Here is a 26,150-nt window from a genome sequence, read left to right as displayed (position 1 = left end):
AAATTGGCAAGCAGAAAAGGAACCTACGATGTCTCTTTTGCCCAAACTTCGTACATCAGTTCATTCATTATTATATTTTTACCATTCGATCATTACCACAACACTTGCTCTTAATTGTAAATCACATATAAATTACTAAGCATTGGAGAGAAAGATTACAGGGATTGCACCCCTTTCATTTTGAGAGAGCGAGAAAGAGAGAGGAGTTTAATAAGTGGCGGACGTCATATAAATTAAATGGCGGCCGTCATATAAATCAAGTGGCGGCCGCCAGTTAAATTAAGTGGCAACCTCCAGTTAGATTAAGTGTCGGCCGCCACTTAATTTAAATGTGAGTAATTTCAAAAAACTTTGACGAACCATTGTTGATATGATTTCTGCTCACCCTGCTGATGTCGTTGTCGTTGTCGAATCAAGCATTGATTTAAACTCTGATTGAAATACTCAAATAGTTTGTGTTAGGCCTATATGTGCTGAATGTAACTGGGTACTTATATAGACATACTGTATATTTGTGACATTGTGACCTTGATTTGTGTGATCAAAATGACCGAAAAAGCAGAAAACAAAAGGAATCTTAGTGACTTATCCAAGTCATTCTCGGATGTCGCGAGAACTCCTAAAAAACAGAGGGACGAGTCTGAGCCTGAATTCCCCAGAATGACTACTTCTACCCCAGTGTCTCAACGTGACCCGTCTGATTTCCCCCCATTACCAACGGTTAACAACCCACAAATCACTCATCAACTCGTCATTGGTGAAGATGATATTGTTAGAATTGCTGCTGCCGTAAAATTATCCATTCAAGATGAGTTATCTGCACTAGTGAAACAAAAAGTGACAAAAGCAGTAGAACCTCTGAATGCCAAAACCAACAAACTGGAATCCATGAACAATGATCTTCATCTTCAACTTGATGAACTTGAACAATATGGTAGAAGACCACTAGTAAGATTCTCTGGGATGCCTGAGACAGCTGGAGAGAATACAACTGATTTGATCTTGGATGTGACCACTAAAGCCGGGATTTCAATCAACCGTGATGATATTGTTAATTCGCATCGGGTAGGGGCACCCACCAACCGCCATAGGACACACACACCTAGACAGATCATCGCAAGGCTACGTTCAGCAGACCTGAAATTTAGATTAGTGAAAAGCCATAAGAGTCTAAAACGAAATCCGGAGACAAAAATTAAAACATGTGTCAATCAATGAAGACCTGACGAAACGTAGAGACAAAATATTATTCCTGTTCCGTCAGCTCTGTCGTGAACAAGTGATTCTGCAGGCGTGGTCTTCCAACGGTAAAATTCGTATTAGAGATCACAGACAGAAAACTCACATCATCAGACAAGAGAGTGACCTATGTCCGTTTGGTCATACCCCGGCGCCAACTGAGAGCTGACTCTGAGTGTACCTATATATGATGTATATATTATGTCCAAGAAGTAAATACGACTACGTACAGTATTTTGAAATGTAATACCAATTATTTAGCTATTTTATGTTTATAATATTACTACACTGATAATATTACTATACCGAAAACAAATACTTTCATACTCACAAGTTTTCCAGTTAAAACTTTACCTTAAAATTCATATGGACTCAAATTTCAATTATTTTGTCCTTTTTTTCCCCTGCAATTCACCCCTCCTATTTTCCTACCCTACATGTTTTGTATGCTTTATTTGCCATTGTTTTGCTGTTATTTGCATGAACTCATTTATTTTGAAATGTCTTGTATTACTACCAAGGTAGTATTGTACTCATGTGAATTGTTGCCTTGTATGTATTTGTGTTTTTTCTCTTTTTTCTTCCATACCATTTTGTTTACTTACAATCAAACCTTATGTGCAGTTTGTCATGCAACCATATTTGTATATTCTAGGTCTTCAGAAATACATGTCCTAATATTTAAACCCTCAACAGGAAACATTTTCTATGATTGCAGCTACATATTTTCAAATTACATATACCACAACTTAGATAATGGGTAACTCCATTGAACAATTCCGAGCTGCAATCGGTCTTTTCTATTTATCAGGTAGAGGTACTTACAAAAGACAACGTTTTATTGTGTTACCGTTTTCATGTTTTATGCATTTCCTCAAACACATTTTAAAACTACTCACTAGTTGTTTGACATTCATTAAGCTTAGATCTGTGTTTATCAATTTTTATCTTCAGTTTTTCATATTTGTTTTGTTAGCTTGCGGCGATATAGAGTTAAACCCGGGTCCTACTGCTGAAAATGTCCTTGACATATTACATCTGAATATCCGAAGTATTAGACACAAACTAGGTCATTTAAATTCTTTTGTTCATGACTTTGATATTTTATGTTTTTCTGAAACCCATCTAGATATTTTACTTCTTAGATAAATTACTTCTTGACGGCTTTAATAAAATAATTCGTAAAGATAGAAATTGTTTTGGAGGCGGTGTTATGATATATTTGTCAAATCAAATACGCGCTACAAGACGCCCAGACTTTGAGCCTGCCGATCTTGAGTGTATATGGATTGAGGTAGATAACAATACCTGTGTTTATCATCTTTGCTGTATTTATAGGCCTCCCCGTTCCGAAAAGAGTTTTTGGTCCAAACTTTCGTGGAGTTTAGACACAGTTAGCGAATATTCTGACAAAATAATCCTAGTAGGCGATTTAAATGTAGATTTTCTTAATGCTCCATTATCACACAATATTCGTGAAATTATTTCAACTCATGGTCTAGTAAATAATATAACTGTCGCTACACGGAACCTGGCACTGCTTGACCCAATATTGACCTCTACAGAGATTCAATCGTGTGAATCGGGTATATTAAAAATCGAACCAACGATCAGTGATCATAGTGCCACATACATCTCCCTCTTTTCGAATATAAAGTACAATCGTGCATTATACACGCGTAAAGTATGCATTAATAAAAATGCTGACTTTATAAAACTCAATTATTTAATTGAAAATTGTAACTTGGCAAATATTATCAACGGAGCAGATACTTTAGATTTGGCAACCAAAAATTTTACATCCGAATTTCTTTCTTGTGTTCATCAATGTATACCTGAACAAATTATAACAGTTCGTCCGCGAGATAAACCATGGTTTGATTCTATGATACGGAAGACAATCAGAATTAGAGATCGACTTCGCAATAAAGCATTAAAATCAAAAAATGACTCCGACTGGTCCGCTTATAGAAAAGTTTGGAATTCGGTTAACAATATGAAAAAACACGCGATAACAAATTATTATGACAATATAGAAACCTACTTAGACGATTCTAGTAAAGACAATAATAAGTTATATTGGAAGCTGATGAAAGACTCGTTTAATATTAAATCATCGAATGAAATACCTCCAATACAAATTAATGATAACAACGGCGATAACAAGTTAGTATATTCTGATTCTGATAAAATAGAAGCATTGAATGCATATTTTTCATCAACTACCAATATTGATGACACCAATGAAACACTACCAAACATGTATAGCTTATGTAATGGTTCCTTAAATAGCATTATTATTGAAGAACAAGAAGTATCGGATATTATTACAATACTCCCAGTTAATAAAGCCGTTGGCCCAGATAGCATTAGCCATAAAATGTTGAAATCAACAAAAACTACCATTATCAAACCACTTACTATGCTATTCAACAGATCATTGTCAGAAAATATTTCCCCATCTTTTTGGAAAATTGCTCACGTCATTCCTCTTTTTAAGAAGGAAGACCCGTCAATAGTATCTAATTATAAACCTGTCTCGCTATTATCATTCGTTAGTAAAATTTTGGAGAGAATTATTTTCAAACATGTATATAATTATTTTCATAGTAATGATCTATTTTATCGATATCAAGCTGGATTTTTACCAGGTCATTCTACAGTTTATCAATTGTTAGAAACTTATCGTAGTATTGTTCAAAGTAGTGATGAAGGGAAATCATGTTGTATGATATTTTGTGACCTATCAAAAGCATTTGATAGAGTATGGCATAATGGTCATATTTTCAAATTACAAACTTATGGTATATCTGGTAGTCTTTTACATTGGTTCAGAAGCTACTTATGTCACAGATCACAAAATGTAATGTATAAGGACCTTTTATCATCACAACTTGATATATTTGCTGGTGTACCCCAAGGTTCTGTTTTAGGACCTTTACTATTTTTGATTTATGTTAATGATGTTGCTGTAAATATGCTATCAATGTGTAGATTATTTGCTGATGACAACTCACTCCAGCAGTCCTCATATAATATGCTAGAAATTGAATACAAGCTTAATTATGATTTACATATACTAGAACAATGGTCAAATAAGTGGCTACTCAAATTCAATCCATCCAAGACTAAAGCTGTTTATTTTTAGAAAAAAGATAACTCTATTTTACCGAATTTTTTTCCCCAAGGTGATAGATTGGAGTGTGTTCCAGTCCATCGTCATCTGGGCTTATTATTGTCACATAACCTCAGTTGGTCTTTATACATTGATTCCATAGTTGATAAATCTTTTTAAAAATTAGGGCTTTTAAAAAGGCTTAAGTTCAAAATTGGCAGAAAACATCTGTCAAAATTGTATATAGCTTTTATTAGACCTACTCTTGAATATGCTTCAATTGTTTGGGATGGCTGTTCTGTTCACGATCGATACTGATAAGCTTGAAAAAGTACAATTACGTGCAGCTAGAATTGTTACTGGTCTTCCAATTTTTGCATCTAGAGAATCCCTTTATTTAGAAACAGGCTGGCAAACTTTAGAAAGTAGACGTTATATTGCAAAAATGACTACCATGTTTAAAATTTGCAATGGTAGCGCCCCTGATTATTTAAATGAAATTATTCCACATAAACATGAAAATATATCCCTTTATAATACTAGAAACAATGATAAGTTTTACATTCCAAAATGTAGATTAGAGTTATTAAAAAAATCATTTGTACCTGACTCTGTAAAACAGTGGAATTTATTAAATGTAGAAGCAAGAGAAGCCATCTCAATCAATTCATTCCGCAAAAATATAACAGACATTACAAGACCACCATCATATTACTCTTTTGGAAAACGATATATCAACATTATTCATACAAAGCTAAGATACAACTGTATACTTAATTATGATCTTTATAAATTAAATATTACAAATTCTCCGTTTTGTACATGTGGACATATTAATGAAGATGTATACCATCTCTTTTTTGCTTGTAAAAAATACTCCAGGGCTAGAAATGATCTTTTTAATCGCCTTTTCATGCTTGACTTGGTTAATATTGATACAAAATTGTTATTATGCGGTGATGTCAATTTACCTCTGCAAACTAATATAACTATTTATTTTCCAAAAAAAAAAATTCATATAGTAAAATTCACATATAGTGTAATGTATAATTATTTTTAAGCAGAAAGTTCATTTAATTCAATGAGACTCGGAGTCAGTCAGTGTGACTGTCCTTTAGCTTAAATTAAAAAAATTTATTATGAAAAGCACTTAATGCCTTAACATTTCTTAGGGCATCATCCAAAAGGTAATCATGAGGTAATGGTTCGGTTCTCGTTCCTAGCTCCGCATCTGGCGTCAAACCTATGATATGTAGTGACTGTTCCTTTGTCAAGTGCCCGGCACTAGTGTCGTTTAAAGTCCTTTACTGGTATTTGTTGACGACTCATACGAGTGAAAAAATCTCGCAAGGGACGACTGATCAAAAGGTATCTAATATGTGTGACCATGACTAAGGTAGCAGGGGACAGTTTCGCACTATAGGCCCGGTCAACTTTTTCAAAAAATGGAATTACCCCGTATTTGAAGTGATATTACATGTGTAAAAATGTATACAATAATTTTAGGATGCATGTCAAATGTAGCTGAGTGCTTAGTTAAAATGTTGATATACAACATGTAGGTGTCACCATGATTCCTAGCATATAGATGGGTGCAAATACGATACTAAGACACGTGGTCAGTTGCTGAAGAAATTCCGGTGAAAACATGCAGGGTCTAGCAAAAGGTCTGTAGCTGTGAGGGAAGGTGGATGGCCCCATATGAGAGGTAGATTTTTGAGAAGGGCAGATAGGGTTCTTGATTGTGCACAGTGTCTAAATCCCCATGTTTGGTACTGTGATGGTGTGGGGGTGGTGCGGATTAGCCCAAATGAGGGAAAATCAAAGCAAAAAAGGGGAACCTGCTCAGAGCATGTTTTGTGCACCAGCACCAGTATTTATAGATTACATGTAATTTAGGGTCATAATTTATTAACTCCACTAATATGAAATACAAGTATGGACATAAAAGGGAAATATGATTTTTCATTAGTCTGTCATAATCTGACTTTCACCAAAATGCTATTGATACTAAATTGAAACTAAATGGATAGAGCAGGTAGTCTTTTACCAAAATTGTAAATTTGATTTCCCCCAGAGTAAGGGTTTTGACCCCAGGGTGGGGCCAAACTTAGTATATAGTATTTATGTGTAAGTTTGCTGATACTGTATAAAATATAAATGCAGAAAAGGATGTACAAAAAATGGTGAATTTCACAACCCAGGGTTATGACTTTATGATGAGTCCAAATTAGTCATATCTTTTGATGTTTTCATGTGAATACACCTATTTAAAGCCTTTCATCAGTGTATTCACTTTGAGGGATGTGAAGTTTTAAGAACACATCTTGTTTTATACTGTTGCTGAACATTAGAATATAATTAGCTTAGATATTTAGAACAGGAAATTTTTTCTAGATTTCATAGTCCATGGAAGTAATGATACTTTTCCACTAGTATTCAGGTGACCGATAAGGCCTGTGGGCCTCTTGTTAGGTTCCTGTTGTTTGTTTTTTTTATTTTACTAAAGAAATATTTTTATTAGTCAGTAATACATATTCCTTTGCCATTGTGAGATTTTGAGAGATAAAAATGGTTGCCATCACTTTCACAGCAAATATGCCCCTTTAAATTTATAATGTTGTACTACCATGTATTATATGTCAGCCTGAGTAGCTTAGTGCAAAGGTACCAGGTTCAATACTCAATTTTGCTAAAGATTTTTCTCACCTTCTTTGCTACAGTAAAATCCCATTCATATACCTTACTGCAGTACATATCAGCTGATTTTACATTTTTACTTGCCACAACCAGGAACTGTCAAAATATGTTAACTCTAGACTAATTAAACCTGAGAATTTTGTAGAAAGAAAATAGAATGCAAGTGAATTGTACCTGAAATATCACAAAAAATTATCTTTTATTTATAAACGTGAATGACCTTAACTGAAACTTACCATTCTTGGTTAAAAAGTTGTTTTTTTTTCTGGTTTGGAAAGAAGCCAATTTCATTACAAGGAGAATGGTTAATGAAAAAATACTAAAGTTGACCTTGGGGTCATTTGAAATCTTTTTCTTAATATGGGCTCTTGGGTTATAAATCATTAAAATTAGAAATTGTAGGTGATACTTAATGATATCTTCCCAGATATGGTGTACGGTAGATAAATATAATGTAAATAAAATCAGTATTATCACAATTTTACAATTTATTTAACTAACAATTATGTTGCATGTATTTTTCAAGCCTTATGAAATTTGATTACAGTGTAATGACAGTTGTTTATTTAAATCAATGTAATACTATTATTGTTCTAGGTCTATGGGTACATTGCTGTAATGGCCTGAAAAATCTTTTGCGAAACCGAGAAATGTTCATCTTCCATTGCCTTGATTGTGTAAAAGGACGAGCAGAGGAATGATTCAAAAATATATGGCAGGATTGAGAATCTAACCCATGACCCGTAGTCTGGTACTCTACCCACTGATCAATCCATGCTGATGGTCCATCTGCTACATTTATGTCATCTTATATATTTATTTATTCATTTATATCATATGGACATTTAAAAATTGACAGTAAAATAAAAAAAGTTTGATATTCAGCAAAATAGAATTTGTTACAATACATGTTTAAGAAATTAAGTACATGTATATGCATTGTTATGCATACAATTATGTACATGTAATTATATTTGTTAATAGATAACTTTTTAGATGAATTTTCATGTTGTTATTGATATTGACATGTACATGTATTACTTCCATTTCTAGAATGATTTTAACATCTTGATATTAAAAAGATGACATAATAAATAAATCTTAAATATTTGTCAACAAAGTTGTCTGGTGGGTTAAAATTTGTAAAGAGGAGCATTAGTACATATGTCGGTTTAATGTGAGAAGCCTTCAGAATGAACTTTTATCAGTGAGATTTTTGTAAATTGGAGGGGGGGGGGTGGACTTCAACAAAATAATATGTATGTTGAAGGCATCATCCTTGGAGTTTGGTAATATACACTGCAAAGACTTTTACCTAGCTGATCACATATAAAGGTCAATTACATACAAATCATGAATGGTAGAAAGATTCATATATATGCATTATCAATGAAGGTTTGACTCCTGTAGGATTATAGTTAAAGGAAATGACACTCTGAAAGATTGAAAGTCTACACATGACTACACTAGTAGGCATCACAATTGCTCTCTGAAACAAATTACACAAAATTGTATTCTTGGAATGAAATGCATATCTTTTTTTTTTAAAGAAATATTTATTTAGAGGCTCATTTCCCTGTTGTGTAAGTTACAATGTAACAAATAGTTATTTGGACTACCAATATTTGCTTATAACCACAAATTGCAGATGATCTCAAAGAAAACGATAATCTGAATAAATACAATTAATTTGTGTATTACTAACCAGCTTATATGCATCTAGAGGGTTTGTAAGGTCTTTACGCGAGAAATTATCGATAAAAATGACAAGTCGCCATTTGCTTTGTTTATTCTTATAGTTACGATCAGCTTACGTGTACTAGTAGAGAATTTTAGTAAATCTACGTCTACGACTGTTAGTGAATACTGTCCCACACGTAAACGTACGCTACGTCTAGATTTACGCTACGTTTACGTCTACGAACTTTAGTAAATATGGGCCCAGGACTAACTTGAGAATTGCCCAGAATCATCCCAGTTATATACAGTGCTTATACAGAGAATATCCATCTGAATTCATATAATATAAATTGTTGGTACAAAAACATTAGTTATTTTAGGGGGGGGGGGGGGGGGGGAATGGGCATTTTGGTTCTCATTTTTCAAAAAACAAATGAAGAATCAGGTACGGAAACAATTTTTGCTTTACTGGTCACAAAGACATGAAGAGGGTCAGAAATCAGGAAAACTCACAACATATTTTTCGTATAAGGAAAGAAAAACTATGTAGATTTCAATTAGTTCACATGACCTTCGAATAAAAAGAGGAAGATATGAATTTATAAAAACCAATTCTGGCCAGAAGATTTCTTTAGAAAGAAACAAAGAATATGTGAATTATGTAACCTTAATTGTGTAGAAGATGAATTTCATTTCCTCACTGATTGTCCATTCTATGTTGAAGAGAGATATATGTTTTTTAATGGTATATATAAGCTCATCAATTTTTTAAATCTATTTTTAAACAAATAAGGACAAATTTACTTGGTTGATGATTAATGAAGACAAACCAGTAATTGTCGAATTGAGTGAATAGTTAGTTAAAACTTTCAGAAAAAGAAGTGATGCTTTAAAACTGCAAAAATCAATTATAGTTTATTATTCATATGTTGATATAATACTGATATTGTCCATTTACTTATATTTATATTACAAATCGAATTTTCCTCTATGAACCAACCAATTTCAGCGCGCGACACAATCCGTTCACATTGACTATGAACGGATTATGAACTAGTTTATTTGATTAATACTGACCATGAACAGCTCAAAAGTGATGTTCATTTCTTAAGTGTATACACCTGATTCGCAATTCATATATGTATGTACTCTTTTCCCCAACATGCTACATCCACATGTAGTTTGCAGTCCATATGTAACCTGTAGTTAATGTTGTAAACTTTCATTTTTGAAATTTCCTTCTTTATAAGCTGTCTTGCTGTTATGCCCTCTGGGCCCAAAATTGGAATAAACTTATCTTATACGTAATTTCCAAGCAAAGTGTTCATTTCTTGGACACGGCGGTATACAAAGGAAAAAGATTTGACATAATTAAATGATCAAATCCTGGATTTCAAAACATACCTTAAACCCACAGGGGCTAAGCCCGTTTTGGGCCCAAACTCTGTGATACCATAAATATAACTTTACATGTATCTCAAGGAAGGGTAAATCTGTAGTAGATTATATATGTGTACCTATAGACAAATACCTTAAAGTTCTTCCATATAGCTTTCTCTAATATATTTATCAGATTTCGAATGACTATAGTGGTTGTTATCAAATTCGCTACTTCCAATTTCATTGTATAAATTTTCAAAATCAGCTCTCCATCTTTCCAGGACAGAACAGTTTTACCAGTGTAACAAAGAAATAAATCTTGACATATCTCTTCAGGAAATATCTGATACAGTGATGCGTGCAAAATCTAAGTCTGCATGTGGGTTCGACGAAATTCCTTACAGTGTTTTGAAATATCCAATAGTCATCGACACGTTACGTCATCTTTTCCGACACATTTTTGACACAAACCCTATTCCCTCGGTTTGGCGTAAAGCAATAATTTGTCCTATTCTTAAGGATTTTTCATCAGACAAACGTCTTCCAATGAATTACCGTGGTGTGGGTCTGCTGTCACGTATCAGCAAAATTTACAGTTCCCTTTTGAATAAAAGAATTGCGAGTTATTTAGAGAATAACGATACTTTAGCAGATGAACAAAACAGTTTTAGAAAGGAAAGATCATATGAAGATCATTTATTCACTTTGAGTAGTTTAGTTCAAAACAATCAAAATCTTTATGTTGCATTTATTAATCTTAAAAAGTGTTTCGATTTTGTCGATAGAGAAATGATGCTATATAAACTTTTGTTACATAACATTGATGGTAAACTGTATAACTCGATAAAAAATATTTATCAAAGCTCAGAATCGTGTGTACGAGTTAATGGAAAACTTACAAAGTGGTTTAGCTGTAAAACTGGTGTCAAACAGGGAGATAACTTATCCCCTACCCTATTTTCAATTTTTATTAACGATTTGGTACAGGATATTAACGATCTTGATTTGGGACTAGACATTGTTAATCGTAAGCTGTCTATCTTATTATATGCAGATGGCACTGCTTCAATAGCCAAGTCTCCAGAAGATTAGCAAAGTTTGTTAAACAAACTACATAGCTGGTGTAGACGTTGGAGAGTACTTATAAATACCAACAAATCTAAATGTATACATTTTCGCAATAATAGTCGATCCAGAGCAACCGATTTTGAATTCACTATAGGATTGAATAAGTTAGAAACAGTTGATGATAATAAATATCTGGGAATAATGTTTACTTATACAGGTAATTTCGTGCAAAAAGCAGAGAATCTTGCTAAAGCAGGGGGGCGTGCTCTTGGGAAAATTATATCCACAATTCATACTAATAAAGACTTTGGGTTTAGGGCTTATGAGAAACTATTTTACTCCTGTGTAATACCTATCTTGGACTATGCATCTAGTGTCTAGGGTTTCAAAAAATTGCAATCAATAGATAATATTCAAAACAGAGCTATTCGGTATTTTATTGGGGTACATCGTTTTGCACCTACATTGGCTGTTTACGGGGACACTGGATGGATACCAAGTCAATATAGACGTTGGATAAATGTTATCCGATAATAGAATAGAGTATTGTCCTTTGACAATGAGCGTATTACAAGAAATATATTTGAATTTGATGACAATAGATGTAGAAAACCTGGAGAAACAATTGGTGTAGTGATTTGAAAGAAATATTTCATAATTTAGAGTTAGACTATTATTTTGAGTCAAAGCTAATGATAGATATAAATATGGTTCAATCAAAAATACACTTTTATTATTCAAACCTTTGGGGCAATGAAATTTTCAATATTCCCAAATTGCGTATACTTATGTATCTTTCAAAACGACTTTTGGTAGGGAAAATTATGTAGTTCTGGATATGCTTAAAGATTTACGTTCAGTTTTGGCGCAATTTAGATATAGAATTTTACCATTACGAATAGAGACTGGTAGATATCATGGAGAATCTGTTGAAGAACGAATTTGTACCCTTTGTTCCGAAAATAGTGTAGAAGACGAAATTTATTTTCTATTGCATTGTCCTCTGTACTACGATTATCGATCAAAACTTTGAAAATACTGGATTTAACCAAATGTTATTTAGGTCAGATATGGATGTATTACGCATGCTAATTTCAAGTTATCCTCGCCAGGTTGCAAAGTATTTGTATTCTTCATTAATTCGTAGACGGTCAGTTATTTTCAAAAATTAAGAATGTAAATTATGTGTATATGTATCAACGTCTACATACATATGGTTTTATACTTTTCCCATTATCTCATACAATACATTGATGTACTGTAGGTATTTACTTACAACATGTATGTAAGCACCTTTGAGCGTACATAGTGTATGAAAAGGGTGCTATATAAATATGGTATTATTACTATGTATGTTTTCATGTTTGTTTTTCCTTTATTTCTTAACGCTGTGCTTCTTTTTTCCCCTTTTCTTTATGTACTGAATTTAAGTTTTGTGTTTAAAGTGGCATATAGGCTCGATGGGCCGGGTGTTTGATTTATTTTTACATTGTCTGTTAACATAATGTTTGTGAATATACACATGTCACTATAAATAAATAAACTACTACTATAGCACAGAGTTCGGGTCCAAAACGGGCTTAGCCCCTGTGCTTAAACCCACCTACGTCCTCATATTTAGATTGCAGGAAGGCGAAACAATTCCTCATTTAAGAAACACAAGTGACACTACTGCACTTAACAAAATTTTGTTGGAATTTAAATTGAATCTCTAAAAGATAGGCTATATGAGGTGATTTTCATTCCCTGTATAGTCGTAAAACATTGTAATCGTGTTGGATATAACTGATTAGGTTTATAACAAATCAAAATTGTCCATCCCCAGCATTTCGCTATCCGCGTGTTTTACTGTACGGAGAATTACCGTCTACCAGTGTAAATATTCAGGGGAAATCTCGAGGTACATAACTTTAACTTTCACTTTCCAGTCTTAACTTTCCTTTATGATTTTACATCAATGTGTATTTATATCAGTGAGACTTAAACATGAGGCCCATGCACCACATTGCTCACCTGAGTCACCTTGGCCCATATTTAAAGATTTTCCCTATATATTCGCATGTAAAAATTTGATCTCCATTGTGGCTCCATCCTACATCCAGGGGTCATGATTTTAACAAACTTGAATCTGCACTATATCAGGAAGCTTTCATGTAAATTTGTACTTTCCTGACCCAGTGGTTCATGAGAAGATTTTACCTATATATTCGCATGCAAAATTTGATCCCCGATTGTGGCCCCAACCTACCCCTGGGAGTCATGGTTTTAACAAACTTGAATTTGCACTATGTCAGGAAACTTTCTTGTAAATTCCAGCTCTTCTGGCCCAGTGGTTCTTGAGAAAAAGATTTTTAAAATGACCCCACCCTATTTTTACGATAATCTCCCTTTTGAAGGGGATATGGCCCTTCAATTGAACAAACTTGAATCCCCTTCATCCAAGGATGCTTTGTGCCAAGTTTAGTTGAAATTGGCCCAGTGGTTCTGCAGAAGAAGATGAAAATATGAAAAGTTTACAACACTGACGCCGATGACGACAGAGAACTGACAAATTTTGATTAGAAAAGCTCAAGGCTTAGGTGAACTAAAAAGAATCCCAACATTCATGAACATTTCCCATGATTCAAAGTGTGTTTCACATAAAAACACTGCAGCCCACAATCATATATCATACGGCTTACATATACAAGATATTGTTTTTATGAAAAACAAATGTCTCCACAGCTCCCCAAATTGGGGGTGCTCCATATGAAACCCCCTCCCCTCAATGTACTGCATGGTATGGAAAAGAAAGCATGAGCAGGAACATAGATATTAAGAACTCCCATAAGCCACATGGAAGTGTTCACAAACTATTTTACATCCTCCACCCCTATGAGATTCACTATAACTTTTAGGAAAATAATTGGATCCTCCTGTCCCACCAATATGCATATCTACAAATGGCAATGAAGCATTGTACAAAGTTTCAAATCTATCAGATAAGCCAAATAAAAGGAGAAGTGTTCACAAGCTATTTTACATCCTCCACCCCTCATAGATCCACTATAACTTTTAGGAAAATAATTGGATCCTCCTGTCCTGATAATATGCACATCTACAAATGGCAGTGAAGCATTGTACAAAGTTTCAAGTCTTATCAGATAAGCCATATAGGAGGAGAAGCGTTCACAAGATTTTGTGACAGACAGACAGACGGACAGAAAGTACAAAAACAATATATGTCTCCCCCTGAAAGAGGGGAGACATAAATATATTCTGTTGTACAAAATTTCAAACACATGATGTTTATCAAATTTGCTTTCATTTTAATCCAGCAAAATATTCCTAATTAAAGTCATATTTTTATATGTGACAAAAATCTAAAAATAAAAAAAATAAAAACCATTTAACACAGTCAACTTACAACTACACATATTCATACTGCACAATAGAAAAAAAAAATCACACAGTTATCACAATATTTAACTGATGCAATACAAAGATATCTATAATACATTATAAATAAATAACAACATGTCGGATAAAATAAAATATCAAAAAAATATTTCAAATATAAAGTATTATGCACAGTTAAACATGAAAGGCATAGTTATGTGATAAAAAAGGATCCAAAAACAGACCTCCAAAATGCTGCAGACTGGGGGTCATTTTATCCCCATTATTTTTTCTTTTGACGTACACAGCAATAAAACAAGCAACTTCAACCCCAGTATTTACTTTTTATATGAAAGATGGACCTACAAGACAGTCGTTTCTGCACATTATGATAATGAACTTAATTATACTCAGATGTTAGATCCATATATATATGAGAGTGAATCCAACACCCAATTTTGATAAGATTGTAGGATAATCTATGTATCTTTTATTTTTGATTTGAAATATGTATTCATATGTATATCAGAAGAGTATACAGTCAATTTATCACACTTATGATGGTTAAGAAATCAAATTAATTATAACTGCAAGTAATCTCCCAACCAATTTCCTCTCACAAACTTTACATATAAAAATGATATAGAAATGCAAGCATGTTATAAAGATACATGTATGTTCAAATTAATAATACATACACAGGTTAATGAAAATTATTACTTCAATGAATTTGTATATACTACAAAACATTTTTCTACCATTGTAGTATCTTAACATTTAAATAAACAATGAATTAGTTCATAATTGCACAAAAGAACAAATTCTATTATCCCACAATATACTTTGCCATCATCTGATTTCAATATACATTTGTGATTCATTGTTCTAAATCTACAGATTCATTTGAAAGATTCATCAAGTATCTGTCCATTATTCAGGACCTTAAATAATTAATTAATAAAATATGTGGTCAGTTATCATAAGTAGTAACTAGAGGGTTTTGTATATCTGACTTTAAGTTAACATGAACGGCCCTGAGAAAGAGAAAGCAAAAATACCAAGTCGCTTACAATCTTAACAATGATTTAGATTGATGAACAGCACAAACACATGCCACTGATCAGCTATCATTATTGTGTGTCATAAATCCTGCCAATCAGAGTCATCTGAGGACTGGATTCTCTAGGAAATGGAATTTTTGATTTTTGTCTTGATGAGAACCCGGGATTTTATCAACTTCCGTGCCACGGGAGAAATGTTTAGGATGCTTGATTCAGGGAACTTCCCGGCTGATCCGGGAGATATCTCATGTATACTAATGTAAAAACCTCACCCCAATCATAACACAACAGTTAAACATATCACAGAAACCACATTTACAGTTATTGCACTTGAGTGAGACAGTCCATTTAGCCCTGCTCTCCTTGGTTGACCTTCAGCTCTTTGAACACCTTGCTCACGCCCTCTGTCTTAACCGCCTCCTGTGTTGTCTTAATCTGATCCTCAAATGACTGTGTCTCTGCTGACAGCAAACCAAACAGCTTGTCCAGTTTTGTCAGATCTGGTTGGGATTGATGGAACACAAACTGCATGACATCAATTCCATCCTCTTGAAACTCTGTGACCATCTGACCTTTAGAATGCTGGTTGTCCAAAAACGACACAAACACCAGTTTGGCTGGGTACACCTTCTTACAGTATCTCTTGTACAACTCCTTGAATCTGATGATACAATATTGAGGAACATGAAAGTATGGTCATCTATTGAAGCTGTGTACCTGAGTGGGTGGGGGGTGGGGGGTGGGGGGTAGATACATGTATCAAAGGTAATAACATTGGAAATGTAAATATCAAAGGATATATTTCATCATTGTTAGGCATTGATTACTACAATGTTGTTGATATCAACATATTAATATCTATTTATATCACATTAAGTGAACATACAGTGGCGTAGCTAGGTTTCAAATATTTCTAAGCAAGGGGTCAGAAGCTGAGGAAATTTTTCGTAATATGTAATAAAAATTTAACGAAAATATTTGTAAGCACGTGCATACAGTGCTACTGGGTAGCTACGCCACTGACAATACTACCAATTTTTGAAAATACATAAAGGTATGAACTGTGACACTTTCACGCTGGTAAACTTCATGAAGCGCGTTTGTCATAAAAAGTATGTTGGTATGATGTGTTGCAGTTTATACCCTAATGCATTTTCAAAAAACTTAAATTTATTTCTGATATTTAATACATTTTGCTTTAATTTCTGTCTGAATTACAAGCAGTTAAAGTAGACACACTATTTTATCAAGATTTATATGTCAAGTGGAATTGTTCACAACTGCATTGCATTCATGAGGAAATGGTTATCATTGCAATTTTCAAGATTTCAAAGGCAAAAATAATTGAATGGAAATTTAAATATTAACATATATATCAACAATTGAAGTTTTGAGCTAGATAGGTGGTTTTTAAAATGCCACTTGCTCTGACAGTAATAAATGATTTATTTTCATTGCCACTTGCTCTGACAGTAATAAATGATTTATTTTCATTGCCACTTGCTCTGACAGTAATAAATGATTTATTTTCATTGCCACTTGCTCTGACAGTAATAAATGATTTATTTTCATTGCCACTTGCTCTGACAGTAATAAATGATTTATTTTCATTGCCACTTGCTCTGACAGTAATAAATGATTTATTTTCATTGCCACTTGCTCTGACAGTAATAAATGATTTATTTTCATTGTCACTTGCTCTGACAGTAATAAATGATGTATTTTCATTGTCACTTGCTCTGACAGTAATAAATGATTTATTTTCATTGCCACTTGCTCTGACAGTAATAAATGATTTATTTTCATTGCCACTTGCTCTGACAGTAATAAATGATGTATTTTCATTGCCACTTGCTCTGACAGTAATAAATGATGTATTTTCATTGCCACTTGCTCTGACAGTAATAAATGATGTATTTTCATTGCCACTTGCTCTGACAGTAATAAATGATGTATTTTCATTGCCACTTGCTCTGACAGTAATAAATGATGTATTTTCATTGCCACTTGCTCTGACAGTAATAAATGATTTATTTTCATTGCCACTTGCTCTGACAGTAATAAATGATTTATTTTCATTGCCACTTGCTCTGACAGTAATAAATGATTTATTTTCATTGCCACTTGCTCTGACAGTAATAAATGATGTATTTTCATTGTCACTTGCTCTGACAGTAATAAATGATGTATTTTCATTGCCACTTGCTCTGACAGTAATAAATGATGTATTTTCATTGCCACTTGCTCTGACAGTAATAAATGATGTATTTTCATTGCCACTTGCTCTGACAGTAATAAATGATGTATTTTCATTGCCACTTGCTCTGACAGTAATAAATGATGTATTTTCATTGCCACTTGCTCTGACAGTAATAAATGATGTATTTTCATTGCCACTTGCTCTGACAGTAATAAATGATTTATTTTCATTGTCACTTGCTCTGACAGTAATAAATGATGTATTTTCATTGCCACTTGCTCTGACAGTAATAAATGATGTATTTTCATTGTCACTTGCTCTGACAGTAATAAATGATGTATTTTCATTGTCACTTGCTCTGACAGTAATAAATGATGTATTTTCATTGTCACTTGCTCTGACAGTAATAAATGATGTATTTTCATTGCCACTTGCTCTGACAGTAATAAATGATTTATTTTCATTGTCACTTGCTCTGACAGTAATAAATGATGTATTTTCATTGCCACTTGCTCTGACAGTAATAAATGATGTATTTTCATTGTCACTTGCTCTGACAGTAATAAATGATGTATTTTCATTGTCACTTGCTCTGACAGTAATAAATGATGTATTTTCATTGTCACTTGCTCTGACAGTAATAAATGATGTATTTTCATTGCCACTTGCTCTGACAGTAATAAATGATGTATTTTCATTGTCACTTGCTCTGACAGTAATAAATGATTTATTTTCATTGCCACTTGCTCTGACAGTAATAAATGATTTATTTAATCACCTGTAGCCTTTGTAGTCCCAATTCTCTTCTTCATCAGTAACCATGAAGAGTGTCTTCATGACTTCTTTCCTCTTGTAGTATGGATACAAGCTGGCAGCATTTGCTGTAGACCCGTCAGCTGGAGTAGTCAAAGCTAGCTCCAGTACCTGTAGTGTAAAATGATGTTAAGAATCTCTTATACATATAATAATGATTTCTATTGTTAAATTAATGATTATAGAGAATCAATTTTACAAGGCTAACACATCTGACCTGATATCTGAATTAAATTTCTGTATAAAACATTATTATTTCTAGCATTTTATTTTTGCTACTTCATAGTTTTACATTTGTAACAACAGTGTACTATTCTACTAGGACTCATCTTTATCTAATGTAGAAATGAAAATTGGGAATTTGAAATGGAATAAGTGATGAAAAGATATTGCTTAAGGTAACTCCATACTCACATTATCATCTAATAAAAATATAGAAAGTGTATTTATTTCCATTTATTAGAGTTTAAACTAATATATTATCAAATAAAATATAGAGGTCATCACACTTTTTAAGATGTGAGACATACCTAAACAGAATCAATATATCATCATCAGAAAATTGCATTTTCCATTACATAGCATCATCAAACTTTCATAAAAACTGGTTATAACAATATAATAGTATTCATAACAATTTCATGAAATTATTTCTTTACAAAAATATACAAAATGTCTGTGAAAAATAAAGAAAATCTATCGCATAATGAACTTAATAAAGAAATCAATGAAAACAGAGTTAATGCCCTTGGATTCAATATTTTGAAACACTGATTATTCATAAATTTTAGAAATTCATTTCAAAATTAAGGATTATCTCCTTCATGCATAGCTCTTATCCTTAGACGAATTTTATTCCACTTTTTGGCACTGTTTTCCCCTAAAATAGCTCTTACAAGTTTATTGTTATTTCGGATTTCAAAAATTTGGGTTGAGCATCACTGAAGAGACATTATTTGTCGAAATGTGCATCTGGTGCATCAAAATTGGTACCATATAAGTTTTACATATATAACTTAGACATTTGAAATATTCTATGTTTAATAAGACCTTTTTACAATAACTAACAGAAAAGACTCCAACAAAATTTATGTTCTTGTCATGTATAAATCTAAATAAATCATTGATTTTGCAAAATCTTATGACATCACATGAAGGTGCCAATTACATGTACTTCAAAAAGTTAAAAATAACCCGAAGGAAATTCAAAGATGTGATATTTTAATTTTTATCTCTATTTTTAAATTCAAAAGAAATTTAAAGGCAAATCAAACACAGGTAAAAAAAAAAAAAAAAAAAAGACTTGCTATTTGTGAATGTTTGATACAATAAAAAGTGGGTCAGTTTGTAACCTTAAAGGTGGCTCACTACACCCTGAAATAGTTTCTCAAATCAGTATGAATTGATTTAATCATAAAAGATATGATGATATACATTTATTGCATGATAATGAGGGGGATATGAAGATTTATTCACCCAAGAAAAATCATATTCCCCGAGGGCAATCATCATATCTCCCGAACATTCATGCAATAAATCGTTTACTATACCGAAACAAAGCAAGATTACAAAAGTGCATTTGAAATTGGAGTCCGCTCATCTATATATTGTACATGTATGTAGCTGAGATCGCCCTAACGGTAACACTGCGCTGTCAACGTATTCCGGTAGAAGGTACAAACAACGAAATACAGTGGTATGATAACCAGTTGGTTTTTTTTAATTTCCATTCTCCTTGAATGCTGATTTACTTGCTTGTTTTTGTATCAACCAAAACCAGGCAATTTAACTGGGTATTAGAGACCCGAATATATTTTATGCCTTACAAACTATGAAAGTAGATTGACTCGGCCTTATTGTGACGTCACAATACACTTCGTCTACCTTGACGTTAAATTTACGGGAAATGCACGAGGCTTCCCAAGAGGTAAATATGATAGGGAGATATGATGTTTGAGAGGGAGATATGAAGTTTTATCATCCCTGGCACGTGACTGTCTAGACCAATCAGATTGCACGTTGCATAGAATTCTCATACTGAGGTATAATAATATAGGGTTATTGAACTTATATTGGCACGAGTTGGCTGTAAAAATGCACGAGCTTGCGAGTGCATTTTGACAGCCAACGAGTGCCAATATTCACCTATATAAGTTCAATAACCCTTTTATTATATAGCTAAAGTATTTAGTTGTTAAATTATATCCCTTTTCACTCAAAATACTCCAAAATAGATGAGAATTCGTCAATATTGGCATCTAAGGTGAAGGTGTGCAATATCAGCATGCATTTCTTAACTGTTCAATATTTAACCCGTCATTAATGCATGAAGCAAACTGATTTTGTGAATGGGGACATCATAATTCATGTACAGTAAAACATTTTGCTTAAGTAAATATCAAATACCGGTTCTGTCAGATTCAGAGGACCATCGTCTGCCATTTTGGCTTGTTTACGTCGTTACGGTAACGTCAATATTGAACGCTCATACTCGGAATGTTTCGGGCGCATACAATTTACGCAATGCAAAATTAGCGTTCAATAAATTCTCAGGATATTGAACACTAACATTCTCTAGATTTTACGCATATTTTATAATAGACTAATTATTAGGTATATAATAAATAAGTATATCTGCCAAAAAGGCAGAAAATATGCAAATTTGGATAAAAACATGATTTTTAAAAAAATTATTTCAACACATATGAAGAAAAACCTCTGGCAGATTTGAACTCGAGATCTACGGTTCACCAACCCAAAGCTTTAACCACTGAGCTACGATGATAAACAAACAAATCGATCGATACAAATAATTTCACAAAACATTTGAATCGCCATCTTGTAACATAGTGTCATAAAGCCTATAAGCTTTAGTGTAGTGAGCTACCTTACAACAACTCACCTCTTCTACATTGGTAGGGACTTTTTCTGGCTCCTTGTATTTGATGTTAAAGAAGGAGAGTTTGGCGGAGGTTACAGCGGTCAGAATTCCCGCGATGATGGTACTAGTCTTTACCGCCACGGACATGGATGAGGAAGCATCGCCCATCACTAGGACTGGGGACTCCAGAGGAAGTCTGGAAACAAATCGACATACATCAATCAGATAAAAGAAACTCTAATGTTATTACACATTACATGTAAAGCAAGTTTTTATAACAAATAACAATCGGTTTTATGTAAAGATTACAAAACTGTATATTACTACATTTTCCTTGCTGCAAGAGATTCTACACACTGTAAAGTTATTGATGGCTTACTTGATCTGTTTCAGACGATCTTCAGCTATCTTCAGAAGGTCACCATAAAACTTTGCCTTTCGTTTTCTCTCAGAACTCTGGTCAAACAGCTGCTTGAAGACTAGCAGCCTCTCCAAGAGTTTCCCGATTGGCAAGGTCACAGGGTCACCGTTCTCCAGCCGCCTTTGTATTGCATCATCAACTTCCAAGCATGTCAGTTCCTCATACCACCTAAAGTGCAATGTAATCATATCATCAGAAGTTAAATAAGCACTTATGTTGGAAAAATATTTCTAAAATTTAGTATTAGGTGTTGGTTATGCAATAATTTGCATGTGGTAATTTAACTACAATTATATACAAATTGCATCTTATTTAGAAAATTTGTACAGTAAAGAGATCATTGGGGAGCAATACTGTGCTAAAACTAGACGCTACATCTTTGTTGTCATTGCAAGACAAATAATGACAAAACACTGTACAATTCTGTTCCCAGGGACTTACCAGAGGATTGTGTCTAGTTTATCCTCCCGCTCTGCAATGAGGCCCTTGGAAGCATTGGTCAGTTTGTCATTGTGTGCCTTCACAGACAGGTATGGAATGGACAAATCCGCCAACATTTCGTTAACATTATCAGCGGTTAATGTCACCATGCGGCCCACGGTGGTGTCAGGAGGCGGGCCTTGTCCATAGCAGTAAGGCAAAAACCACTCCAAGGACGGGAAGTCCTAATGAGAAGCAAATCAAAGCAATGAAAAAGTCGGCAGAATTGTTGATACAATTATTTTTACAGTAACTTTAACAAAACCTGTTACATGCGCAGCTCAGTTAAGGCTATCCGAGAAAAATCACAGTGCTGTTATAAATGTACCTCTGTGCACTTTGCACCATATGACGTCACAATGAAAAAGTACGTCACAGCGTACATGTTCTGATAGTTGTATCGCGGGGAAAGTGTCATAATATTTTGTTGTTATTTAATACTGTTACCAAGTGATAAGCTATACATGAAAACATATCTTGTCAAATGATTATATATATTATTCCTTTATGATATCAAATCATTCTCCCTTTTTAATATATAGTATGCACGAAGGTGATATTCATAGTATATTGTGACCTTGAAATCGCCCCTAATCTGAATGACTGATGCGTTTAAAAATTCCCTGATGTACATAAATAATCTCATACTACAGAAACAGTGGCAAAGTTCAGGTTCATCTGCTATAAAAAGCAATATGAATTTTCTGATATATAATCAAGATACATGTATATTTATGCGTTTGAAAAGTGCGGAGAGCAATTTCTGTCTTGTTTATTAACGGTATGATATATATAAGAATGTGGACAACCCCGGTAATTCGCTGAGGACTGTTGATATATTGTTAAATCATAGCATGTTTAGTTTGAGTATGCATTTGCTCCCAACACTTTTCATGTTAAGAATTTTTATTTTTTTCTGAGTATATCAATAAAAATTCAGCTGGTTACACGCATGAACCTGAACTTTTGTTCACAAGCAGGGCCTCTTGCTGTTTTCCAAAAATAAAGTGTTACATGATATTCAACTGACGTCATGGGAAATTACCATGAGGGGAATTTACGGTAACTCAGTCACAGTTACTATATGGGTAGGATTGTTTCGGTGTTTAACCGTAACAAGTGTAATGATACCTGTGAATTTGAGGTGCAATTTCACCCCATGATTATTATGCATTTCACTATGGAAGCCCTTAACCTAGTTGCGTGGAGATAAAAAAGTTGTCTTGCCTTCTTTGGGTGAAAGTGGCAGATATCTGCTAGTTTCTTCCATGGGTCTTTAGGAAAATGGATGGCATAAAACTCCAATTCTTTTGAGGTGAAACGTTGCAGCCATCTTCGGATGTGCTTGCAAATAGCACCACTAGCAGAGCCATACTGTAAGAGAAGACACATACACATTATACTTACATAATCCAACTTGTATATTTATCTCTAGATAACACCTTTCTTATGGTAGATTAAAATGTGTAGGTTAACCATGATCATCCTTAGTGTGACAATGTTTTGCCCAAACTGCATGGTTTTCTATATTATACGTTCTAAACCAGGAGGAAATTAAGCTCAAGGAGATTCACATGAATTGGAAGTGTAAATAAAACCTATCATAATGGTACTTACAGCTGATTTCATCTTGTTCAAGTTATCTATGTCAGACTTGAGTTTTCCTATGGTTTTGGCTTTGACTTTGTTTTTGGACACCTGCAGCATTTTCATCTTCTTTTCCAGCACCCTTGCCTGACGCCCAGCATCTAGAAGCTGCTGTGCTTTCAGAACCTCGTTCAGACCAAAGTTGTTTCGGTTTTCCAGGAAGGATTCTGCCAATTGGAAATCTTTTCTCGCCCAGGCTGCTGTCAGCGCTCGAATGCGAGCATCTGAAAATAAAATCAACATTAATTACCTTTTTAAAACTGTTATAAATAGAAATATTTTCTGTTTCTCGGATGGGAGATTAATATTTCTTTGTATTTTTTCCATTGGTGTAATTAATTCAACATCGTATTAAGGTCAAGTGTATGATTGTTTGGTGAAATCAACAAGTATAGATAAATAAAAGAGTTCATCTGTTTTTCTTTTTAACCTGTGCATATATACATCATATACATGTAAGATTAATTTATTTGTTATGCCTTGTAAAACACCTAAAGTTATAATTTCATGAACTAGAACGTTAAACTTCTGATGACACAGATCTACACTTACTTTGTGCAATTTCCACCCCATTTTCCTGCAACACTGCCATCGTCGCTGCATATCTCTCTCGATTTTCATTTTGTCCGTTGTGATGCTGCTCAACAGTAACATTCCCCGTGAAGTAACCCTGGGGGTTTGTCTCCAAACTCACTTCTACTGGTCCCTCCTTCTTTGTAACGGGTTTCGGGATCCAATTTCCTCTCCTCCGAAATCGTCCTAAACCCCTGCGATATCCTCCACCCCTGCGTTGTCCTACACCCCGGCGTTGTCCTCCACCCCTGCGTTGGCCTCCACGACCACGACGACGCACCCGGGGCCCCCTTCCTCGTGGCAGCATTTTTTTCCCTTCGTTTTTTTTTTTTTATAACTACAATGGAACACAACGGTGGCCCTAAATTATTTCGCTAGGTGTCCTTCGTTCAGCGTCGTGTTTCCTTCTTCATGAGCGTCTAATGTTCGTGCACCTTTTATTTACATAGTATGTCACAACATGTTAGCAACATTCGTAAACTTCCGGTGAGGTCGGTAAATGTAGTACGGCTGAAACCCGAAAGTCCCGGATAGCGATTTTTTTTCGAGATGGCTCTCTTAATGCTGCATGTAATAACACATAATTTGCAGAGGTTACTGTCTGTAACCTAGGTACATAAAAACAAACTTTTTCTGAGAATTCTTCTACAAAAGTAGCAAACCAGAGTTTTCACCTGCCAAAGCGGTAAATCTAGTGCGTTTTATAAATGTCGGAACCCAAACACGGTCGACGACACTGGCCGATTTCCACAGCCTCTTTGTGAATACTGGGTTTTAAGTAATACTATTCATGCAAAAAATATTGATTAAGACTACATTTTATGTTTCTATCATTATTTCCACAACACAGAATATAACAGAACTGAGTCTGATTCAATATTGTCTATAATGCAAAAACGCGGACTTTCGGTAGATCACAAGATCAGCTTCGGCATTTATAAAACGTACTAAATTTACCGCTTTTTGGTATCGGAAAACTCTGGTTCAGTATCTTCTTTACAGAATTCCCAGAAAAAGTTATATGATTCTTGTTTAATAGGTCACAAACAGTTATCACAATAAGTTTGATGTCATTCTATCAATCATGCAAAAATCGTTATCCGGGACTTTCGGCCGAACTACATTTACCGCTTGCCGCCTATGTGTGCAAATGATTGATTTATTATTTTGAGGTCGAGTTCAGTTTCAATATTACATTTTTCCTATTTCAACACTCATGATCATTAATTTGATATCAAAACAATCTGAAAACTTTTGTGATGAAAATGAATATTTTTTAGAGATCCCTATTCCTCCGCAATTTGGTTACACCACGATTTCAGCAAGGCATTTCAACTAGGCTAAAATTAAAAATACTCATGAACACGAGATCTATACGATAAGCACTTTGCTACCTATAGACACCCCGCCAGATTTACACAATAAAAATTCGTTAATTTTTTTTTTTTTTTTTTTTTTTGATGTGTGTTTTAAGCACTTAATTAATTAAAATATTTGACAAGACATTTGCATAT

The 26,150-nt window shown here is 33.9% G+C and overlaps 1 protein-coding gene across 2 annotated transcripts; it reads right to left on the bottom strand.

Moving 5' to 3' along the window:
* Positions 1-182: 182 nt before the first annotated feature.
* LOC125676484 (uncharacterized) lies at positions 183-25,139 on the bottom strand. Of its 2 annotated transcripts, none has more exons than XM_056157790.1 (8): positions 24,616-25,117; positions 24,034-24,287; positions 23,644-23,790; positions 22,378-22,601; positions 21,895-22,104; positions 21,537-21,711; positions 18,600-18,745; positions 183-1,137 (listed from the first exon to the last, which is right to left on the bottom strand). In XM_056157790.1, the coding sequence occupies exons 1-8, from the start codon at positions 24,941-24,943 to the stop codon at positions 909-911; spliced, it is 1,713 nt and encodes a 570-aa protein (XP_056013765.1). In that variant the 5' UTR covers positions 24,944-25,117; the 3' UTR covers positions 183-908. The 2 variants fall into 2 exon arrangements, with proteins under 2 accessions (XP_056013765.1, XP_056013764.1); XM_056157789.1 differs by lacking the exon at positions 183-1,137 and adding an exon at positions 14,468-16,282 and having other exon boundaries at positions 24,616-25,139.
* Between the last annotated feature and the right edge of the window lie 1,011 nt (positions 25,140-26,150).

The sequence above is a fragment of the Ostrea edulis genome, chromosome 3 (genome assembly GCF_947568905.1).
Source record: "Ostrea edulis chromosome 3, xbOstEdul1.1, whole genome shotgun sequence".
Taxonomy (NCBI): Eukaryota; Metazoa; Mollusca; class Bivalvia; order Ostreida; family Ostreidae; genus Ostrea; species Ostrea edulis.
The sequence above is the reverse complement of the archived record's forward strand: the minus strand, read 5'-3'. Positions and strand labels throughout refer to the sequence as shown.

Coding starts and splice junctions, on each gene's coding strand:
- LOC125676484 (XM_056157789.1), bottom strand. CDS start 24,943: ATGCTGCCACGAGGAAGGGGGCCCCGGGTGCGTCGTCGTGGTCGTGGA. Junction 18,746..21,536: donor TCCCTACCAATGTAGAAGAG/GTGAGTTGTTGT, acceptor TTTACACTACAG/GTACTGGAGCTAGCTTTGAC. Junction 16,283..18,599: donor TGGGACTACAAAGGCTACAG/GTGATTAAATAA, acceptor TTGTATCATCAG/ATTCAAGGAGTTGTACAAGA.